The 21,288-nt window shown below is 37.3% G+C and overlaps 1 protein-coding gene across 2 annotated transcripts in view; it reads left to right on the forward strand.

Moving 5' to 3' along the window:
* Window positions 1-1,474: 1,474 nt before the first annotated feature.
* The window catches only part of LOC142543720 (pre-mRNA-splicing factor ATP-dependent RNA helicase DEAH1-like), a 30,455-nt gene continuing 10,641 nt past the window's right edge, over window positions 1,475-21,288 (forward strand). Inside the window, exons 1-10 of one of the 2 annotated variants that reach the window (XM_075651126.1) lie at window positions 1,475-1,592; window positions 2,964-3,059; window positions 3,241-3,371; window positions 3,468-3,650; window positions 3,767-3,838; window positions 12,138-12,224; window positions 13,046-13,079; window positions 14,114-14,168; window positions 14,947-15,006; window positions 15,128-15,199. In XM_075651126.1, the coding sequence (XP_075507241.1) occupies window positions 2,969-3,059; window positions 3,241-3,371; window positions 3,468-3,650; window positions 3,767-3,838; window positions 12,138-12,224; window positions 13,046-13,079; window positions 14,114-14,168; window positions 14,947-15,006; window positions 15,128-15,199 (785 nt within the window). In that variant the 5' untranslated portion in view covers window positions 1,475-1,592; window positions 2,964-2,968. Of the gene's footprint in view, window positions 1,593-2,963; window positions 3,060-3,240; window positions 3,372-3,467; window positions 3,699-3,766; window positions 3,839-12,137; window positions 12,225-13,045; window positions 13,080-14,113; window positions 14,169-14,946; window positions 15,007-15,127; window positions 15,200-21,288 lie in introns of those variants that run through there. The other variant, XM_075651132.1, reaches the window with a different exon arrangement.

Consider the following 21,288-nt stretch of genomic DNA (forward strand, 5'->3'; position numbering starts at 1 on the left):
TGAGCAGACGTGCATGTTATGTTATGGGACACTTGTGTAGAAACATTATCCCTACCAGAAAATTACGATATGATAATTTATGACAGGGCTCTATCGAGCAAATCTTTTACGTACGATTTTCAGATATGCATGTATTTATAATTACTCATGGCATGATTTTCACCTTACGCTTTACGATACGATATTTTTACGTTACACGAAATTTTATGATATATTTACTTGTTATTCACGATATATGCATGCTGAGTCTTTAGACTCACTAGACTTGATTGTTGTAGGTACTGATGAGTTCGAGACTGAGGACGGGGACCAGTGAGCTAGCTTGGGTCAGCAGTAGTAGGAACCTGAGGACCTCATGTTTCAGTTTATTCACTATTTTATTTTCAAACTCAGTTTTAATATGTTGAATGATTTTTAAGTTGTTATTTTGAAACACAATATTTACTTCCGCTGTTACTTTTAAGTTTAATCTATTTATCAGTTTATTTTATAAATGATGCACGTTATTTATTTAAAGAGGAAAATTTTTAATAATTCCGCAAAAATTACTAATACGAAATACGGGCCTCTACATTACTGCTACACTCGATCCAAATATTCTATCTATTCGTCATTTAAAAATGCTACAATCTTCTTATAGATTATCTTGATCTTAAAGTTAACTTGCATTCAAAAAATTGATTTCTTTCAAGTTTAGCGGGAAAGTAAACCTGTAAAAAAAACAAACAAAAAGATTATTAGTTGTATAAATTTAAAACAAAACAAATGTTATTAATTGTAAAAATTTAAAATTAATGGGTCGTGAAGGGGTCGTGAAGTCTTCACGTCACGACCCCGGGTCTTGTGCTTCACGACCCAACAAGTGCTCCACAACCCAAGTTGGGTCGTGAAGTGTTGGGTTGTGAAGCACTTCACAACCCAAGTAGGGTTGTGAAACCAAGTGTTTCACGTGAAGACTTGTGCTTCACAACCCTGGGTTGCTGTGCTTCACGACCCTTGGCTTCACGACTCAGGGTGAAGCTCTTCACCCTGGATCGTGAACACTGACGAGAGACAATAAATTTCATATCTCAAAATAAATTTTTTATCAATACGTGAAATTTTTGTTGGATTTGTTGCAAAAAAATAACTTGTAGACTTATGGTTAATTGTAAGTCAAAAAATGAGATGATGGAAGATTGAGAAGAAAAAGATTTTTTTGAAGATAAAGAATGAAATATGATCTAGAGTTGAGTCAGAAAAAATGGAAACATTGAGTGGAGTAAGTTTTTTTATTTAATTAAATTATAAATTTTATTATATATAAAATTAAAATACACTAATAAAAAAATTAGTTTTTAAATAAATTTTAAACGAACGATAAAAAACTAAATTACATTAACTCCCTTTTGTTTTTAATAAACCCTTCCGCGACTCCCTTTTTCCTCCTTCCCCCTAGACCCTTTTTTTTTAATAAACTCTTCCGCGACGACTCCCTTTTTCCTCATTGCCCCCTAAACCCTGTATCTGTATGGTGTCCTAATCGAAGGAAGAAAAAGAAACGTAAAAGAAAGAACAGAGGAAGGCAAATTTTCTTCATTTTCAGTTTAAAGGTAAGGTTTTTGTTCCAATGTCGGAGCTTAATCTCAATGACACCTTTTCCACGAATCCAGGTTTTCGATTTCTTTGTTTTTTTGTTTGGTTTCTTCATATTCGAAATTGGGCAAAAACGATTTATTTGTTTTTGGGAAATTCATGTTAATGAACGCCAGGAAGAAAAAACGATTTCTAAACTTGATCATCTTTTTGATGCATCTCATCCGTAGCACATTTCTGTATGATGTAGTCTTTGAAGTTTTTTATTCTTTTTATCGAACCATGGAAGTGTTGTTTCTGTTCTTTGTAGCACCCGCTTGTAGATAGGGTAGCTGTATCTTTATTGAGTAGATGAAGTGATTAGTAGAACGCTTTTTTGGTGTATGGTTATTGATACATATTTGAAAGCGTTTTTTTCCTTGGGTTTCCTGAATTTAATCCACAGTAATTAGAATAGAGCCCATAACCTTATTTCTTTTTGGATTGGTTTGAACTTTTTGGAACTTGTATGGTAGTAGTTGGTATGGTGCCCTTACTATGATAAACTCCTCACAGTGAAACCACAATCATAACTTAAAAAATCTGAGATACTATGATTGTGGTTTCACTGTTAGGAGTTTATCATAGTATCAGATCAATTTAATTGTTTTTATTGTGCTTTTGTTTTTCAAGTTATTTCGCAAGAAAATAATAGTATAATACCTGTTGATCGAATCGAATCATCAAAGTAAAAATTATTATTATGCTGTAATCCAAGGAAGCTTAGAAAACCATTATTTAATTGTACATGATTTAAGACATGATTGCTGTTATGAAATTGCAGCGATTTCTCGAATCCAACTTGATGACATCATAGTTCCACAGTTTGATTATTTGTTTTGGTGCTTATTTAATGTTGTTTGGAGGCCTTGACTTGGTAGCTGCTGGTGTTAGTTGGTTCATTTTCATTTTTCGACCATCCTTACTGAAAGTGTTAAGATGATGAAATTGCAATTCAAATTTCATTGCATTTATGCAATATGTCTTTAGCATTATTTCAGCATGAATCACCCTAATCTCGGAAGTTTCCTTGAATTTCAGCTTCAAAATCGTTGAATCTCCATCATTCATGTTGTGTTTTACTTATTTGAATGTTTGGATGTTGTTAAAAGCTTTGTAAAGATGTCATTAAAGCTTGATCAATATTTTATCGAGGTCTGGAATCTTGGGGCTCCTAATGTTTTGCATGGATTCAAATAACATGATGAAAGAGTTAAAATTAGAAGTTTAATTGCTTTCTGTAGATGTAGACCTGGAAGTACTGACATGATACATGCAAATTTATAATAGTGTGGCATATCTTATGTATGAAATTGGTCTATATGATCTTTCTCCTTATATTTATGCAGGGGAAATGGATGATTTGAGGACATGGGTGTCCGACAAATTGATTTCTCTTTTGGGGTATTCGCAGCCCACTGTTGTTCAGTATGTGATAACACTGTGTAAGTTTGCAGTTATCGTTCATCATTTCTTAAGATACAATTTATACCGTTATGCATCATTGCTTTCCTGTTTTTAACACGTGTGGTGATTTGTGCTTCTAGTGCCTTAATTTCAACATATGGCTATCGGATCATATTAATTTAGTGTGTAAGAATGGTTAATTCTGCCATTTGAATGCAGCTAAGAAAGCTTCGTCGCCCTCTGAGATAGTAAATCAACTGGCAGATTTGGGATTGTCATCCTCTTCAGAGATATCCTTGTTTGCTAAAGAAATTTTCGCCAGAGTTGAGCATAAGACTTCAGGACCAAATGTGGGTGCTTATTTCATTTATTATATTCTAACAGATATATAAATTACTGTTGAATCACATGTTTAGTAAATATAGTTATTCTTGGTTTTGTGTTAGCTATATCAACAAAGAGAAGTGGAGGCTGCAATGCTTGCACGGAAACAAAAGACCTATAAACTGTTGGAGGCTGATGATGAGGAGGAGGATATGGTCCCTGTGGCTTCCCTTCCCAAAAAAGAGGATACAGGAAGAAAAAAGTTCAGAAAAAGGAGTGAGCTTCACGACGATACAGATGATGAGGCATAATATTTATATTCTTATTGATAAAATTTCCTTTCCTTTCCTATGGTAAGACACTGTATCAGTTCCTTTTTTTGACAAGATTCTTTCTTTTCAACTTTTAAATGATTTTGCAGGTTGTCAGAAAAGGGGTCCAAGATAGAAAAGCACAAAAACGAACTTCCCATGATGAAGATGATGATTCTGAGGTAATTGTCTATATTGACGAGTTATTATGATTAATAGATGGCTTTTTCTTGGTCCCTTTTTAATAGATAATCAGTAACTGATGCAGACTTGGGTTCAGGCTTGACATTTGAGCTTGCATTTGACTGCCAATCCTTCGATTTCCAAATTTAAGATTTACTGACACCTCAAAGTGCTAATAGAATTGAAACGTCTGCCCTTTTTATTGCTTAAAAAGTACTAGAAATTTTTTTTTTATAAACACTCAATTTTCGGCCATACACATAAACCTCATGAAAATATTTTTATAAAATATTTTACCCTTTAAAATAAAACATCATCCAACTAGCATTTTAAAAATCAAGTGAAATAGTCATAAAAATGAAATCGTTGCATGTTTTACCAAACCTAAAAAGTAACAAATTTGAAAAGTATAGCCCATACTAAACCTCTCAAAAATCTCTCAAAGCATAAATAAATAGTCTTAAAATTTTTAGCATAAATCATAAGTCATAATCGTAAATGCAGAAAAATAGAAACGCTGGTCCTCGGGTTGTGTGCACCTTCAGTCCAGTCAAATCACCCGTCAAGACCTCCCTCAAACTCACCAGCATCCATCACACCTAGTGAGTCTAAAGACTCAAAACACCATCATCTTTATAGCAAGTAATACGTAGTACAGTCAACATATAACAATGAAAAATACTTGTACTTAAAATATCGTTTTCATGAAGATGCATAAACTTCCAACATGTACATTTTTGTAAATTTTTTATGATGCATGAGCTTTAAACAAAAACATTTTCAAAATGATGCATCAACTTTAAGCATAAACATTTTCATGACATGCATCACATAAACCTTAACCTTTTCCTTTTTTTCCTCAACATGACATGACATAAAACATTTTTCATGATCATAAACATTTTTGCTTTTCCTCTGTTGAATTCAGATCGTTAATTGTGACTTTCTTGACATGACATGAACATGAAAAATCAATGGATCCATCTACATGAAACCGCAGTACTGGGCGGCGGGGGACACCAGCAACACTCTCACCGGTCAACTGGGCCTGGCCTATCCTGATCGAATAGAAATACGATCGTCGGGGTTCCCTCGGGGCCTTTTCCCATAAATGAGTTCCCTCTGGGGCCTTTTCCCCTCACGATATTTCCATTCTTACCGTTACCACAAAACCGTAACCACATATTCGTAATGATGAAAATACGATCGTCGGGCTCCCACTTGGACCGTCACCCTCACGACATACCCAACATTAACGAATTAGTCACAACTACTTCACTTTCTTCAACATTTACATTCTCATCACTTTATAAAAATCATGCATAACGTAACATTTTTGTTTTTGAAACCAAGCATGCAACATGTCTTTTAAATGTCTTCCTTAAATCATAAAAAAATCTCATAGACATTTAAAAATCATAATTTAATCATGAACATTTCATAAACATTTTAAATGACATTTTAACCTCAAAACATTTAAAATAATATTTTGACATATTAAATCATAAACATATAAAATTCCCAAACATTTAAAATATCATTTTAACATATAAAATCTCATAAACATTTAAAATATCATTTTAACATAAAAAAAAATTCCATAAACATCCGTAACTATAGAAAATAATCATATTAGCACATAAAACAACATTCAGGGCACTGCCATGACGTTTACTAATTTCTAGGTGTAAAAAAACCGTTTTACCCTTAGACGTAAAATTTCACGTTTTTGACATTTTCTTAATTCCATTGACTCTAACATGTCCCAAATAATTATTTAAGCTTACATGAATTTTCTTATATTTTTATTTGGCTTAAATCGATGACTTTTAAATTAATCTTTAAATGTGACGTATTGACGCGTTTTAACCCCGAATTAAACCAAACCTTAATATAAAATTCCCAAGTTAAAAACTTAGACTTATAATAATTATTTAAGCTTAAACATAATTTTTCATAATTTTATAAAGCCTAAAACTTGGCGTTTCAATTAACTCGTTAATTAGCGTTTCGTGCGGCGATTAAATCCCGGATAAATCCAAAACTCGTTATCTTGATCCCAAATTTTAAACATAGCATTTTTATAATTTATTCTACCCTTCCAAGTCATGAGCACCCCCGTGGACCCATGGATTCAATTTTAGTTATTAAAATCTCGTTTTTGACACATTATCGAACCACCCGAGCCATCTCCCAATTTACTCGAGCCACGCCCGAGCCACCTTGAGCCAAAACCTAGCCAACCCATATAGGGACCCTACTGACCATTCCCAGCCCAAAGAACCAGACAATAGTTTGCTCAAAACCCTCCTGCCCGTGACCCTATTGCATGCATGTGTGCAAGTGTGAGACTCCTAAGCACATGAGGACTCCTAGCCAACCTAGGACTCTTCCAGCCCTTAACCACTGAGCCCACCTGACACTAACCTTCCCTGGACCATGCCCAGCCCAAGCCCAGACCAGCCCAAGCCCTGGAACCTACGCACAAACCTCCTGGATCAGAAACACCAACCTGCGCGCACAAGGGCCTCCCTCACATCCTCATGTTTCCTCTCGAGCCAGCAGCCAACCCAGCCGGCCCAGCCCATGCCCAGACCCTAGTGCACCCCTCTTGGGACCCTAAGGACCTAAGGACTCGACCACAGCCCCTGAAACCGGAGCTACAACAGCAGCTACAATAACCAGCCGAGAAACCCACTTTGACAAGGACTCTTGTTCCTATTTCTTGGACCTAGCCAACCCAACCAAGCCCTGAACCAACCCTTCTAGGACCCTAAGAACCTAGCCTAGCCCAGCCCAAGCCCCCTGGCCGAGCCCCTCCTCCCTACACAATCTTCTGAAACCTGCGCAGCCCTTAGCCTTCTCTCGGGTGGAGTCTTTGTTGGCAAGGACTCCTCCCAGCCCCTGATTTTCGAGCCCTAGCATGGCTAGGACTCTTCGCTTGACTCACCCACGTCCCTAGCCAGGCCCTGGTCCCAACCAAACCCAAGCCAAGCCCCAAAACCGTGCCCCTCAAAACTATGACAGTAAGGTAGTTCCAGCTTGCATGTTTCTTGATTGTGCAACGTGTTTTGGTGATTATGGTGAGTAATTTAGGGCCTTAATTCATGTATAAACATCACTGATTCCAACCTAAGTTCATGGCAGCCCCATTCTTCATAAAAACTTTAAGAATTTGCATCAAAATGTCATGTTTCCTCAAGTGTGCATGCAATAATCCGAAAATACTGAAAAAAAATCATGTTCTTCATGCATACAATAATTAAAACAATAATATGATGTGATGGATGAGAAAAGGAGATGTATGGCGTGCCTTTGCGTTTTATACGGACAAAAAACCGTTGACGACGAAGAACGGAGCGAAACCTTTGGCTATCTTCTCCTTGAACCCCTTCGAATTTTTCTTCCCAAAGTGTGTTTGTGTGTGAGCCGTGAATTTGGTGTTGAGAGGAAAGTTTGAATGTCCAGGGGGTGTGGGGCGTGGGTTAATGGTGTGGGGAAAAGGGTTTTGCACTTTAAATAGCTAATAAAACATCAAAAAGGTTTAGGCCTATTAAGTATGTAAATTAGGCCCATTAGTGCTTGATTAGGATTTAATAAAATATTAACAAAGTTTTTGTTTAAATAAATTTGTTAATTTATTAGCCGGGTTGCCAAAAAGCTCGTATTTTATTTGAAAAACCAACACCGATAAAATTTATGTCCCGGCGTATAAAATCACCTCAAAACCTCTTATTTTCAAAAATAATAAAAAGCATCACCCATATTTTAAATAATTAAAAATAATTATTTAATAAAAACATTTTCTATTTTTCAGCCTTCGGTCTCCGTTCCTCGATCGCAACTCGAATAACCTTTAAAAATACATTTTAATGCAACAATGTAGAAAAATATATTTTAAACATGTAATATGCACAACATAATTAATTCATGCAATTAAAACATTTAATTAAAATACAAGAGAATTTAATAATTGCATGCATGTGGTTCGCGTGGACCCTTAAATTTTCGGGACGTTACAAGAATGACTGTTTAGAGAGCCCAACAAAAGATTATTATTAGAGTACTTACTTAGTCAAGTAATAGGAGAGTATTTTCCAAGGGCTTTGTATATTAGAATTCTAGCCTTGTCAAGAATTGGACACTAGCCATGTAACGTCTACTCATTTTAAAAGTGATTTTACATGTGTGGAAATATATTTTTTTCAAGGTTATAAAATTCGCTAGGCGTTAGTCGGGCGCCAGCCCAGCGCCTAGCGCCTAGGCCGCCTAGGCGGGGGCTAAGCGCCGCTAATCGGATTCTACGATATCAAAGATTCAAAACAATATAAATCATATACTAGAACATAGCTACGATATCAAAAATTCTACGATATCAAAGATTCAAAACAATATAAATCATATTGTTTCTGAACGAGGACTGCTTCTGCCTTCTGGAATGAGGCTTGCTTCTGGAACGATGCTGCCTTCTGGAACGAGGAGTGTTTCTGGATCGAGGCTGCCTTCTGGAACGAAGAGTGCTTTGGGAAATAACGATAAGAAAGAAACGCAAAAGCCCAGACAGAAAACCATCATACCTAGTGGGCCAATTTTTTTTTTAAACGGGCTTCTTACCGGATCATTGAATTTTGAAGCCCAAATTTTTTTTTAAAAAAAAAACAAGCCCACCTAGGCGCCCAGCCTCCGCCTAGCGCGCCCAGGCCCGCCTAGCGCCTGGGCTGGCCGCCTAGCACCTTATCGGTGCGGCCGGCCTCCGCCTAGCGCCTAGGGCGCATTTTAGAACACTGATTTTTTTTAAATCTCACATTTCGAAATAACATTTAAAATAAATCTTTATTATTTGACAACAAAAACAATACAGTTTAAATTAATCAAACTTATCCAAAAATCATACGTAAACACAAACGAGTAAAAATCGTAAAAATCATCAACGTATGAAAATATTCTTCTCCTCTCAGATCTCCTAATCAAAGTGCGGAAACATGCGGTCCTCGGGTCGTGTCACCGCACCTAGGGCTGTCAATCGGGTGGGTTGGGTCGGGTTTCGGGTCAACCCGCGAAATTTTTTTATTTTTTATTCAACCCGAACCTAACCCGAACCCGAAGTAACCCGAAAACCCCCAACACGATCACGAACCCGTATAACCTGACTCAACCCGTCTAACCCGCCTAATCCGTATTTTATTTTTTATTTTTTTAAATTTTTTTAAAAAAATTAATGAAAAAAATTCAAAAAAAATATTAAATGATGAAAATTTATCATATAAATATATAATAAATTTTGTTAGAGTATACAATATATAAAAATAAAGGTAATATTTTTTTTTTAAAAAAAGTTCGCGGGTCAACCCGCGACCCCACCCGAAACCCGCTTAACATGGCACTAACCCGAATGAACCCAACCCGAACCCGAAAAACCCCAACCCGAACCTGATTTTTTTCGTGTTGGGTCGTGTCGGGTTGACGGGTCGTGTCGCATTTTGACACCCCTAACCGCACCAGGTCTGCCTACTCAGAGTTCGGCACTTCCAGTCTCCTCATCGTTTAGCTCACCTGCATCACACACGCCTAGTAAGTCTAAAAACTTAACACACTTGTACCAGAAATAACAAGTACACATACATGGCACACAGCAGTGAAAAATATCATACTCAACATATCTTTCATGAACTTAAAAATATAACATAAACGTGTCGTGTAAAATCATATCGTGTCAAATCATGTCATCTCATGTCATCATATACGTATACATTTCCATTCTCGTGTCAAATCATGTAATCTCATGTCATCATAAACGTATACATTTTCTTTTTAATTGAATTCAGTTCATTAGTTGTGACTTTCGTATCAGCTCTATCGTATTAGCTCTATTCGATGGATTTATCTATAAAACCGTGGTACCCGGCGGCGGGGGACATCAGCGACAGCATTACCCGTCCACTGAGCCCGGGCCTCAGCTCATCATATCTCATGTCATCGTATACATATACATCGTTAGTCACAACCAATTCACATCCTTAAAAAATATCATCATATTCCTCACTTAAAAAAACATATGCATATACGTAACTTTTTCCTTAAAAGTAAGCGTGCACCGTATTTACCATAATTTTATAAAAATCATAAACGTGATGCATGAACATTTAAAACATGATAAAATGTGCTCAGGGCACTGCCATTATCAAAATCTCACCCTGGTTAAATGACCATTTTGCCCCTGGAAACCCAAAAATTACCGTTTTACCCCTGGATCTCGAAAATTGACCCGAAGCTTGCCGAACTTCTTATAATGTCCCAAAACATATTTAAAAGTGTTTCCTAGACGTAAACTCGAGCCAAAATCAGAACTTAACCGATTCGTTTTAAAAACTTGGACCGGGGTCCCGGTTTTAACCCGAATCGACTCGAAACTTAACCGGAATTTTCCCAACTTTTTACCATATCTTACAAACACTTTAAAATCCTAAAACCCAACAATTCCAGCCCCTAAACTCACGAAAACAACCTCTTACAGCTGCTGGAAAGTTTCTGGAAAAATTGCAACTACCTTACCCCAAACCCGAAATGACACCACTTGCATCCTAGTGCTTCCCAGCTCGCACAAGCTCACACCAGCCACGAACCACCTACTAGGGACCAAGACCAAATCCTAATGGACCTACCAGACCCACGCCACAAGTTCCATGCAAGCCGCCAATTGCTAAGAACCGAGAATCAACAAGAAGCTCCTACCACGGCTAACCCGTATCACCCTTGCTCGATCGCTCATTCCGTCGTTTCCAGCATGGTTCGAGCCATTCCAGTCCCCAACTCAGACCCACCAGGGTCTGGTCCAGGGCTGGAGAAGGCCCTCGCACAGCCGGAGTGGCAGGAAAGTGGATCGAATCTCCTCACACCTCACACTCGATCGGCCATCACCCTTTTTCATCAAAACTCGAACAAGCTGCGCACACCAGCACCTAAACCTCTACAACCATGATCTGTACAGCCCCTTACCTTCATAATACAGCAGCCCCTCGCACCATTAAACCAGAAGTACCAATCAAAGAATAGCACGAACACATGCAAACTGAAAATATATTCCATGGAAAGGCTTGGATCGAAACTTCTCATGCATGAACACAAATCACCAGCATATAAACATGTATGATACAGAAAAAAAGTACAAAGCGTGCCTGATGATGTATAAACGCGAGGAGGTCGAGGAACGAACGCCGGTAGGATTATTCTTTGCAAGAGTAGAGGAGACCGAAGCTTTCTTGATGAAATACTCTGAAAATCAAGAGAATATGTTTCTGAAATGGTGGGTGTCGGCTGGTGGGGAGTGGCTAATGATTAGGTTTAGGTTAATGGTAATTTGTGTATTATTTAAATGGTTGACAAATCACTTAATGAGCCTTAATTTGGTAATTAACTTTTTAAAAAGAGTTTTAAGCCCAATAAGCTTAAAAGTAGACCCATTAAATTCAAACACACTCCCGCAAAATATTTCTTATTGGAAAGTTTTTGAAAATATTAGCCGAACCCTCAAAAAGTCCACCGATTCGATAAAATTTGCGTACCGTATAAAAATAAAATCTGCGGGAAAAAATACCCAATAAAATCCTATTTTTGAAAAATACTCTTAAAAACACCTTATTTTAGTTAATAAAAGTTAATCATATAATAAAATAATTTTCCTGAAAATTCTCCGGTCTCCGTTCCTCGATCGAGCGTGAAATGCAACCTAAAAATCTTTAATGCATGAACCTTTAAAATTTCATGAAATAAATCCTATCATGCTATAATTATCCATAAAATGCTTAAAAGTAGTTAAACACAAATTAATAAAATAAACACTGCATTTAATGCTTTAAAACAATTAAATAAAATATCAAAGAAATTTAATAACTTGCATGCATGTGGTTCACGTGGACCTTCAAATTTTCGGGACGTTACAAACCACTTAATTCTTATGGACATTGATAAATAGAATCTATGTAATGCATCATAAGCCAATCACACTAGTCTGCCACTTCTGTTTTGATAAGGGTTTTATAGCTGATGGTATTGTTTAGCTGGTAATTGAATAGTTAAATGTACTTTTAGAAGGTACAACACTTGAGCCTTGAAAGAATCCTTCCATTTGACATTTTAAAGATCATGTTTATGATTTCTATCCCACTTCTGGCTCATCTTTTATTCTTATTGTATAGCAAAACATTTATTTGTTTTTGTTTTCTCTTTTTCTTTAATTTTTTTAATTGGAGTCTACGGCTGTTGTGTGCTGAAATATACTTTTACTTTTGTTAACTGTAGTCAGAAGAACAAAGACTGCGTGATCAAAGGGAAAGGGAGAAGCTGGAGCAGCATATCAAGGAACGCGACGCAGCAGGGACTAGGAAGGTACACAATTAAATTGGCTTAACTCTAAATTTTGTCTTACATATCTCATGATAGATATCATTATTATGCTGGAATTTCGAATTTTCAACTGGATGGATTTTCACTTACATGTCTTCTCATCCACATAGTCCACTATGTGATGACTCGGTAATCTAACATCATGCTATGTTTGGTTTCAATTTTCTCGGCTCAATCATAATTCCCTTGAACACACACCATCCACTCTTTTGGTTTGATTTATCATCTATCGGGTGTGAACTATTATTTATCACAAGGCGTTGACTCGAGGGATTTAACGAATTAATGACAACAGAAGATTTGTTCGTATTTTCTGTTTCTTTCACATCTGCAGTGGCTGTGAAGGTGTAGCGTCAGCGGCTGTAGAGTTACAACTGCTTATGCTGTGGTTGTAAGGGAGAATCGAGGGAAGAGAAATAGATGTGATGCATATCAAAGAGAAATAGATGTCATGAATATCAAATCCTGTTTCATAAGGTGAAACATAAATCCCTTTAGGGGAAATTTTAGGAAAAGAAGACAGAAAGGAAAGAAAACTAGGCAAAAGAAAGGAGAAGACACAAAAAAAGAAACGGAAAAAGTGGAAGAGAGAAAAAGGTAGAATATGAAATAATTGGGTATAGTGGGAGACGTGGTGAAGAAAAATATTAACTGCAATATTATTCTCTCACCAGTTTAAATTAGGTAAAAAAATGTAAAAAGCTCAAAGGAGTTGAGAGTGAACGAACACTCAGTGTCTGGGGTTTAACTTCAATTCATTTTTACTGTTTTATCTTCTAATTTTTGCACTTTTCTTTGTACAGTTGACTGATCAAAAGCTTACGAAGAAAGGGGAAGGTAATCATTTTGATTTTTATTTAGCAGATTTTTTCTTGTCATATTGATCATTTGCTTACAACTGTACTTTTTCATTAGTTCTTCTTTATATATGTAATGTGCAAAACTTATTTCGTTTTAGTTGAATGTCTTCCTCTGAATTTTCTGCACTTAAACAAGCTCCTTGTATTACCTTGTCAAGACTAAAAACTTTTTCGAATTGAATCTCCGATAAATTTATTCTTTGTGCTCGCGCTCATTAATTCTGATTTTGATATGTTGCTTTTACTCCGTGCTTTAAGAGTGAAATGAAGCAATCACACCACAGCTCTTGGTAAAATAATAGGACATGGTTTAGGATTTTTTGTGTCATTCTTGATATTAGAACCTTCTCCGCAGGTGCTTTATCCTTGTTGTTTCTGTGGTGGCTTTTTATCAACTTTCTCATGCAGCTAGTTTATATTGTGACATATCTTGAAAAGATATAACAGATATTGCCTATGTCTAGAACGTTAGTAATTTTAATCTATGGATTACCTTTGTTTGGTATTGATTCAAGCAGTTTGGATGATGAACCGTAAGCTATGGGGACCACTGGACCAGCTATTTTCTGAATTTTTTATCGCATCAGTTGTTGGTGTTGAGGTTGGTTAGATGGAGTTAGAAATTATATATCTTGTAGACGATGTCTTATGCGGGTCCATGCACATTAAAAATGTGATAAGAGTGAGAAGGAAATGACGATGGTATGGTTGTTAGTGATTGTAACATGAATGAGAGGTGTTGATGATAGTGGTGGATTAAAGTGACACGTCGACATTTGTATGTCGCTCTACTTTCTTGCAGAAAATGAAAACTGGCTTCTGTACCAAAAGAATAAACCCAACCTGTTTCCTTTTTATATGACTTAGATATTAGAAAGTATTGTCAAATTCATATTTGGAAGGAATGGTTAGTGGCGAAAATAAGAGGCAAATTTGGTTATTTGTTTACTTTTGTTGCTTTTAATACTCATGTACTGTGGGTTGACTGCATTTTTTGTGTTTATACTTCAGAAGAGGCAATTCGGAGATCTAAGGCATTGGAGGATGATGGCATTGGGACATTGAGGTTTGTCACATAAGTTTCTAAATTTCTATTTCCGAATCATGTGTCTCTGGGTAGTTGATTCTTTACCACCTGGTTCTATTAATGTTAGTTTTGTTTGCCATATTATGTGAGTTAAAGGCCTTGTTTTCATTTGAGCAACAAGCATGTATGTAAGAAGTAGTAACTCTGTTAACTTTGTTGAGGAGATGAACAAGGACTAGTAGCTCCACTGAATGTATCATCTAACTGTACGATTCATACTTTCCCCTTTTTGTAAGGGAGCTCTAGGTGTGGTAAACCTTGGTTGCTCATCCTCTCGCCTTCAAGCCCCTATCGAAGCGCTATTGGTCAGTAGATGCACTACGTGAATTTGCTTTTTGTTAGAAAATTAAATTTGCATCTTTTGTTTGTAATGACGTAAGATAGAAAGTTGTTTATAGTTATACCTACTTGTCCCGAAAGTGAAAGCTCTGATTTGTTTTTTTGGGATTTTCAAATAATGTACAGTTTCCACGTATAGTAATCAAGTCCAAAAAGTTGAGAGACCCAATAAGAAGGGCCTGCCAGAATATGAAGAATCGGTTAGGCTTGATCCATAAGATCCTCATTTGATTAGCCAGTCCAAAACATTTAATCCTGGGAATTTTTATTTGTTAATTGCAACCTGGTATTTCTTTTTCTTTCATTGTTGGCATGATCTTGAATTTGCCGACATGAGGCTTTATCTCTATTCTATATCAATCTTCTTTCTTGTGCCTTTTGATACCACTTTTATTCATATTCTTCTTCTTCGCAACAGGAAAGTGTCCAGACAAGAGTATTTGAAAAAAAGAGAGCAAAAGAAATTAGAGGAACTCAGGTAATGGAACACACATTAAAAAATAATTTCCTTTAAATTGACATTTGTTATATATGTTTGCTACTTAGTTACTTAACTTACGTTTGCATTATAATTTCTATTTCTTATATGGATAATCCAGAGATGATATTGAGGACGAACAATATTTATTTGAGGGAGTCAAGCTGACTGAGGCCGAAAAACGTGAGCTAAGGTATGTATATCTTTATCTTCTTCCTTTAAAAAAACTCTAGTATTTTCAAATCTATCTAGGTTTGCGATGGAGATTTTGCTCCAATTTTGCCAGTTTTTACTTTATATGCTATAATGCAAGTGATTTTGTTTTTCATTTTAATTTTATGAAGATTGCTTTCTTGTGATAATTTTGTTGTCTAAGCAAGAGAGAGGGAAAGGTGTAAATATAACTTTGTTATATAGTAATTGCATTTTCAATTTCAAATGCAGAATGAAGTGGTAAGATGTACACTGTAATTTTTAGGAATAAAATTCACACATTTTATTGATCATCAACCCTAGCATATATAGTACATTTGAGAACAGATAGAAACTAAAACCTAGCATAAAACTAGGAACAAACTCAACAACTAACAAACCTCCTAACAAACAGGGAGGAAATCAAGGAAAATAAAACAATAAAAGGATAAGAAAATGAATAACAACCAGAACTCTAATAAATTGCCTATCCTAACACTCCCCCTCAAGTTGGTGCATAAATGTCTATCATGCCCAACTTGCTTATACAACTCTCAAACATCGGTCTAAATAATTCCTTGGTGAAGATGTCAGCAGCTTGCTCGGTTGATAGAACATATGGAGTACAAAACAGCCCATTATCTAGCTTTTGTTTTATGAAGTGTCGATCCACTTCAATGTGTTTAGTCCGATCGTGCTGAACCGGATTATGAGCTATGCTAATCGCTGCCTTATTGTCACAATACAGTCTAATCGGAAGAGTAGCCTCAATTCTCAGGTCCTGTAACACTCGTTGAACCCAAATAGCCTCACATATCCCATTAGCCATAGCTCTAAACTCGGCCTCGGCACTGCTACGCGCTACAACATTCTGTTTCTTACTCCTCCATGTGACGAGGTTCCCCCACAAGAAAGTACAGTAGCCCGAAGTTGATTTCCTGTCAGTAATGGACCCAGCCCAATCAGCATCTGTATAAACTTCCAACTTCTTGCTCTCACTCTTCTTGAAACATAAGCCCTTTCCTGGACACCCCTTTAGGTACCTTAGGATTCTGTTAACGGCTTCAAGATGGTCTCTAGAGGGAGCGTGCATAAACTGACTCACTAGGCTCACAGCGAATGCTATGTCTGGTCGAGTGTGAGATAAATAAATCAATTTACCTACGAGTCTCTGATACTGATGCACATCTGCGGCATTCTGAGTGGTGGTCATTTGCATCTATTGGAGTCTCAGCGGGTTTACAGTCGCTCATGCCTGTCTCTCTTAGCAAATCCATGATGTATTTGCGTTGGGAAACAGCCAGCCCCTTGCTCGACCGAGCAAACTCCATAGCTAGAAAATACCGAAGCCCACCTAGATCTTTGATCTCGAATTCCTTTGATAGTTTTTCTTTCAACGAACTCATCTCTTCAATATTATCACTTGTGAGAATAATGTCATCCACATAGACGATCAAAACCGAGACTTTCGATCCCGAGAACTTTGTGAACATAGTGTGATCGGATTGCCCCTGCACATAGCTTTGTTTGTGATTCAATAAGGTGCACACCTGGGGTTTGTCTGCAGTATGTCGCTCCAGGCATCATACCTGTTAAAAAGTGAGTTATAGCTGTTCTTTCTTAAAACAAAAAACTTCGGCATTTTTTAACCATTTCCGCCAGAGGGGAGCGATTGAGCCATTTCTCATTTTCCACTACTTGCTTTTATGATTTTGAAGTTCAAATGAAGCAATTTTTATGTGATTTTGACAATTTTGACTTCTGAAGTTCCATGCATGAAATTGAAAGAGGGAACCACCAAGGGGCAGGACAAAATTACGAGTTAAAAGTGGGGAATCAACGAGGATTTTTTTAAGAAGAGAGGAAGTAGCATTACATATTTCAGGGAGAAAGGGAGAGAAACTAGATTATTCTATGTTAAATGTAAAGAAGTAAGTATTGTCTCATACACTTCATTATCATTTACACATCTGGGCAAAGGCCTATCACGCATGGTTTTGAGGTGTTAACTTCTCTACTATTATTTTCCTGAATTCGTTGTTCATGATAGAGTATTGACATTCCTCTGCCATCAATATTTGTGCTAAAGATTGAAGTAAGATGTAAGTGATTCAATGTGTGGAAAAATAAACAAGCTACATTTTTTAAATGATTCACAAAATCTCTAGCCATAGTACATGACATGGAATTTGGAAAGTGCCGATCCCATTTAAGGCTCAAGTTTTCTCGTGGATTGCGGTGCTCCAAAATTATCAACTTGTGAGATGATGCAAAAGATGTGGCCTACTTGTTCTCTTTGCCCGAGTTGTTGCGTGCTGTGTCGGCAAGAGGCGGAGACTCGGGACCATATTTTTATACATTGCCCTTCATGAGACGTCTTTGGTTCAGAGCTTTGGGCAGGAGGGGTAAATTTTTTTTGGACGGTGGTCGTTCATTGTATTTGCTGGTGAATTTGGTTGGAGATGAATAAAAGAGTTTTTAACAATATAGAAGAGATGTTTGAAGAGTGTTGGAACAAGATTAAGCTTCGGGATTCTAGTTGAATTAGGAAACACGAGGACTTTGAGTCATCATCGGTGTCAGATTTGGTTAGAGATTGGAGTTTTATATGTTGTTAATATGATGGACCTAGGGTATTCATCGGTCGGTTCGGTTTTTGGTTTTTTACTTCGGTTAATTCGGTCGGTTAATTCGGTTTTGATATAATTATTTAAAGTATTAATATTAATATAAATATATTGTAAAATATAATATGTTAGTTTTTTACATGATTTCTTAGTAAAATATTTAAATAAAAGGTCTAAATTAATTAAACAAACAACAGTCAACTAAAAATTATTCAAAATGGCTTTTCATTCACTAAATATCATATCAAAATATATAATATAAATAAAAATATAAACAAAATGATTAATTTAATGAAAATTCGGTTTTTTCGGTTTTGACATATATAATCCGAAACCGAACTAAATAAATTTCGGATTTATCATTTATATCCGAATTACAAAATTCGGCTTTCGGTTTGGTGTTCGGTTTTTTCGGTTTGGATTTTCGGTTTTATCCGTAGTTTGAACACCCCTAGATGGACCGTGGCTTTGAGAAAACTCCCAACCTGCGATTCACTACAAAAACGATGGTCTGGCTGTGCTTTAATCCTGGAATGGTGTAGCCTATGCCGGAACAAAAAGGAGGATCAAGGCCATCTACTGTTTGAGTGTTCGTTCATGAGCGGAATTTGGATAAAAGTTTTGCTGGAATTGGGTTTCGAATGGACATTTCCAAGAAATACGCAAGATTTGTTTTTTTTGGAGCCAGGCTTACCTACCGGGAGTAGAACTATGAGTTTTTGGTACTTGGTAGTTCACTGCATCTTTTGGTCAATTTGGTTAGAGCATAACAGAAGAATTTTCACGGACATAGCCGAGTCTACGGACGAGGTCTGGGAGAAGATCAAATTCAGTCGCGAATTGGACGACAAAGTTGCCAGAGTTTAACCACCTTTTTATCAGTGATGTAGTGAGGGATTGGACATTTTTATGTTATTGACAATAGTGTAGTAGTAGCCTCCTTTCCCTGCGGTTTGTTTGCGGATTTCTCATCCGCTTTTTATGTATTTTTTACTATTATTCTAATGAAATTATCGTTTACAATAAAAAAACGATTCGAGCTTTTCGTCCGTTTAGTGTGCGGACCTCTCGTCCGTTTAATCTCTTCATCCGAAAACGGCATCTCCAACTCCTTAGCTTCAAGCCTATCTAATGGACTCCACTCCAAACTGATTTTGGTATTTTCTATCTTTTGCTCCTCAGTAATCACAGACTCCTCCTCCAACTCCACCTTGTCTATCATTGATCTATTCCTTCAATTATTCAGTAAAGCTTGGAAAATTTGGAATTTTGATCTCCATCCCTTAACCATCTCACTTTTGATTTTTGGTTTTCCATCTAGAACCTTCTAATCGACAGAACTTCCAGCTCACACCTTGCCGCCCTTCTCTCGTCATGAAGCATATCCGACCAAGTTCCCCCAGCCTCTAACTCATCCAACTGTTTGATTTTGTTAACAAACTCTGTGTTTCTGACATTCACATCTCCAAGGACCTCTTTGTTCCATGTAGACACCTCAACTTTGATTCCTTTGAGTTTTTTCATAAACTTATGTCCTTCCCACCCCTGATTAACCCCATTGTTCCACCATGACAAAACTGATTCTTTGAACTTATGGTGAAGCATTCTCAAATCTGAACGGAGCAGGACCCCCTGTCAACTAAGTGGTGTCAAACATCACCGGGTAATGATCCGATATAATTCTTGGAAGCACCGTCTGCCTGAACGTGGGGAAAATGTCCATCCAACCCCCGGAAATAAAGAATCTGTCTACATGGCAACAAATTGGGTTGGCCCTAAAATTTGACCACGTGTACTTTGCATTCAGTAAAGGTGGGTCATGTAGACCTAATTTACATGACCTAATTTCCCAATCATATTATCATAACATGACATGCTTGTGGTATTTTAGGTGTTATTCATCTTTTCGATCGTGTTTCTAACCACATTAAGTTTCCTCCCAAGCACCACTTGTCACCACAGATAGAGTTCAAACCCACTAATTCATCCCAAAAGAATTCTCTATCTCTTGGCTTACATGGTCCGTAAATGTCTGAGAACCACCATTTAATCTCGTCATTCCACAAATCTCAATCAGCACCGAAAAATCCCCAATCAGATTATCGCTGACCACAACCACTCTAGGATCCCACATCACTAAAATACCCCCTGATCTCCCTATTGCCGGTAAATTGACCCAATCCACGAATCTGGACTTCCACGAGCTTGCAATGAAACGCTGATCCACCATTTGTTTCTTAGTTTCTAAAAGCACCACGATATCCGGTTTTTCCTTGCGTATAACATTGCAAACTAATTCCCTCCTTCTTGTTGCCCCTCCACCCCTAAAGTTCCAAGAGCAAATTTTCATAATAACACATTTGGACCCTTCTAAGTCGAGTCTTTCTCGTAATTAATCCAGCAGTTCAGCCTATTTAATTCTTTGCTTAAGACACTAATTGATTTTTTGACTCCTTCCCAACGTCTATATTTTGAGTTGACATCCGGAACCTGACTTGTCATCTACCCTTGTTTCTCCACCTCCTAAGAACCCATTAGACAACTTCAGAAAAGAGAAAGACACGAAATTTAAATGAGTGATTAAGAATCGATGAATGGAAACATGATAGTAACTCTCCCACTAAAAGTTTCACGTTTTCAAGTTGAGATGACCCGGTGTTGAGCAGAATTCCCTCTGATGGTGAGAACAGCCCCTCAAGATCCGCTTCCTCTTTATCGGTATAAGCTGAAGACTCCGAGTGACAAGAGAACTGGCTACCAGACTCTGAGGAATAAAATCCATCCTCCAACACATCATCTCGTGATTCATTGAATACTAGTTCTTCTCAGTCATCCAAATCAAATTCCCCCAACTTACTCAAGTGCTCCCGATCAAAGAGCCAGCATTTGGTAACCCGCCGTCTTCAGGGACTGCCGTATCCTCGTTGATGCTCTTATTTAATCTTCTACTATAGTTTTTTCCATAAGAAGGCAGTAGAGTCTTTGATCCAGATTCACCCAATCTGTTATCTTGCTCTTGGGCGTCTCTGGTAGTCACGGATTTAATGGGTGAGCTTTTGAATTCTGTGGCTTTTTTTGGTACAATTCTTTGTAATATCTTAGTCACCTTTCCTCTCAATGGGGGAGCCGCCATCACGCCCTTCTCTGCTGCCCGTTCTTGTATTTTCTTCGGAGACGCAAGACCCTGCACATCTTTCATCCTTTCCCCTCTAATGTCCGATCCGAAGCCCTTCCTCCTATCTTCCGTGGTTGCCACTTGCTCTGATATAACCCCGAAGTCCTTTGTCCCATCAATGGGACAGCTAGTGGAGTGCACATTACCCTCATGTTTTCTGTGAATATTTGAGTTGCCCCACCCCGCCAAAGTCCGTTTACCATTAACCACGACTTGGGCATATGATTGCTGTTCATAATTCTCATATGCTGGTAAATCGAAAGAATCAACTCAAATTCGAATATCCGT

This window comes from Primulina tabacum, chromosome 1 (assembly GCF_025594145.1).
Source record: "Primulina tabacum isolate GXHZ01 chromosome 1, ASM2559414v2, whole genome shotgun sequence".
Classification (NCBI taxonomy): Eukaryota; Viridiplantae; Streptophyta; class Magnoliopsida; order Lamiales; family Gesneriaceae; genus Primulina; species Primulina tabacum.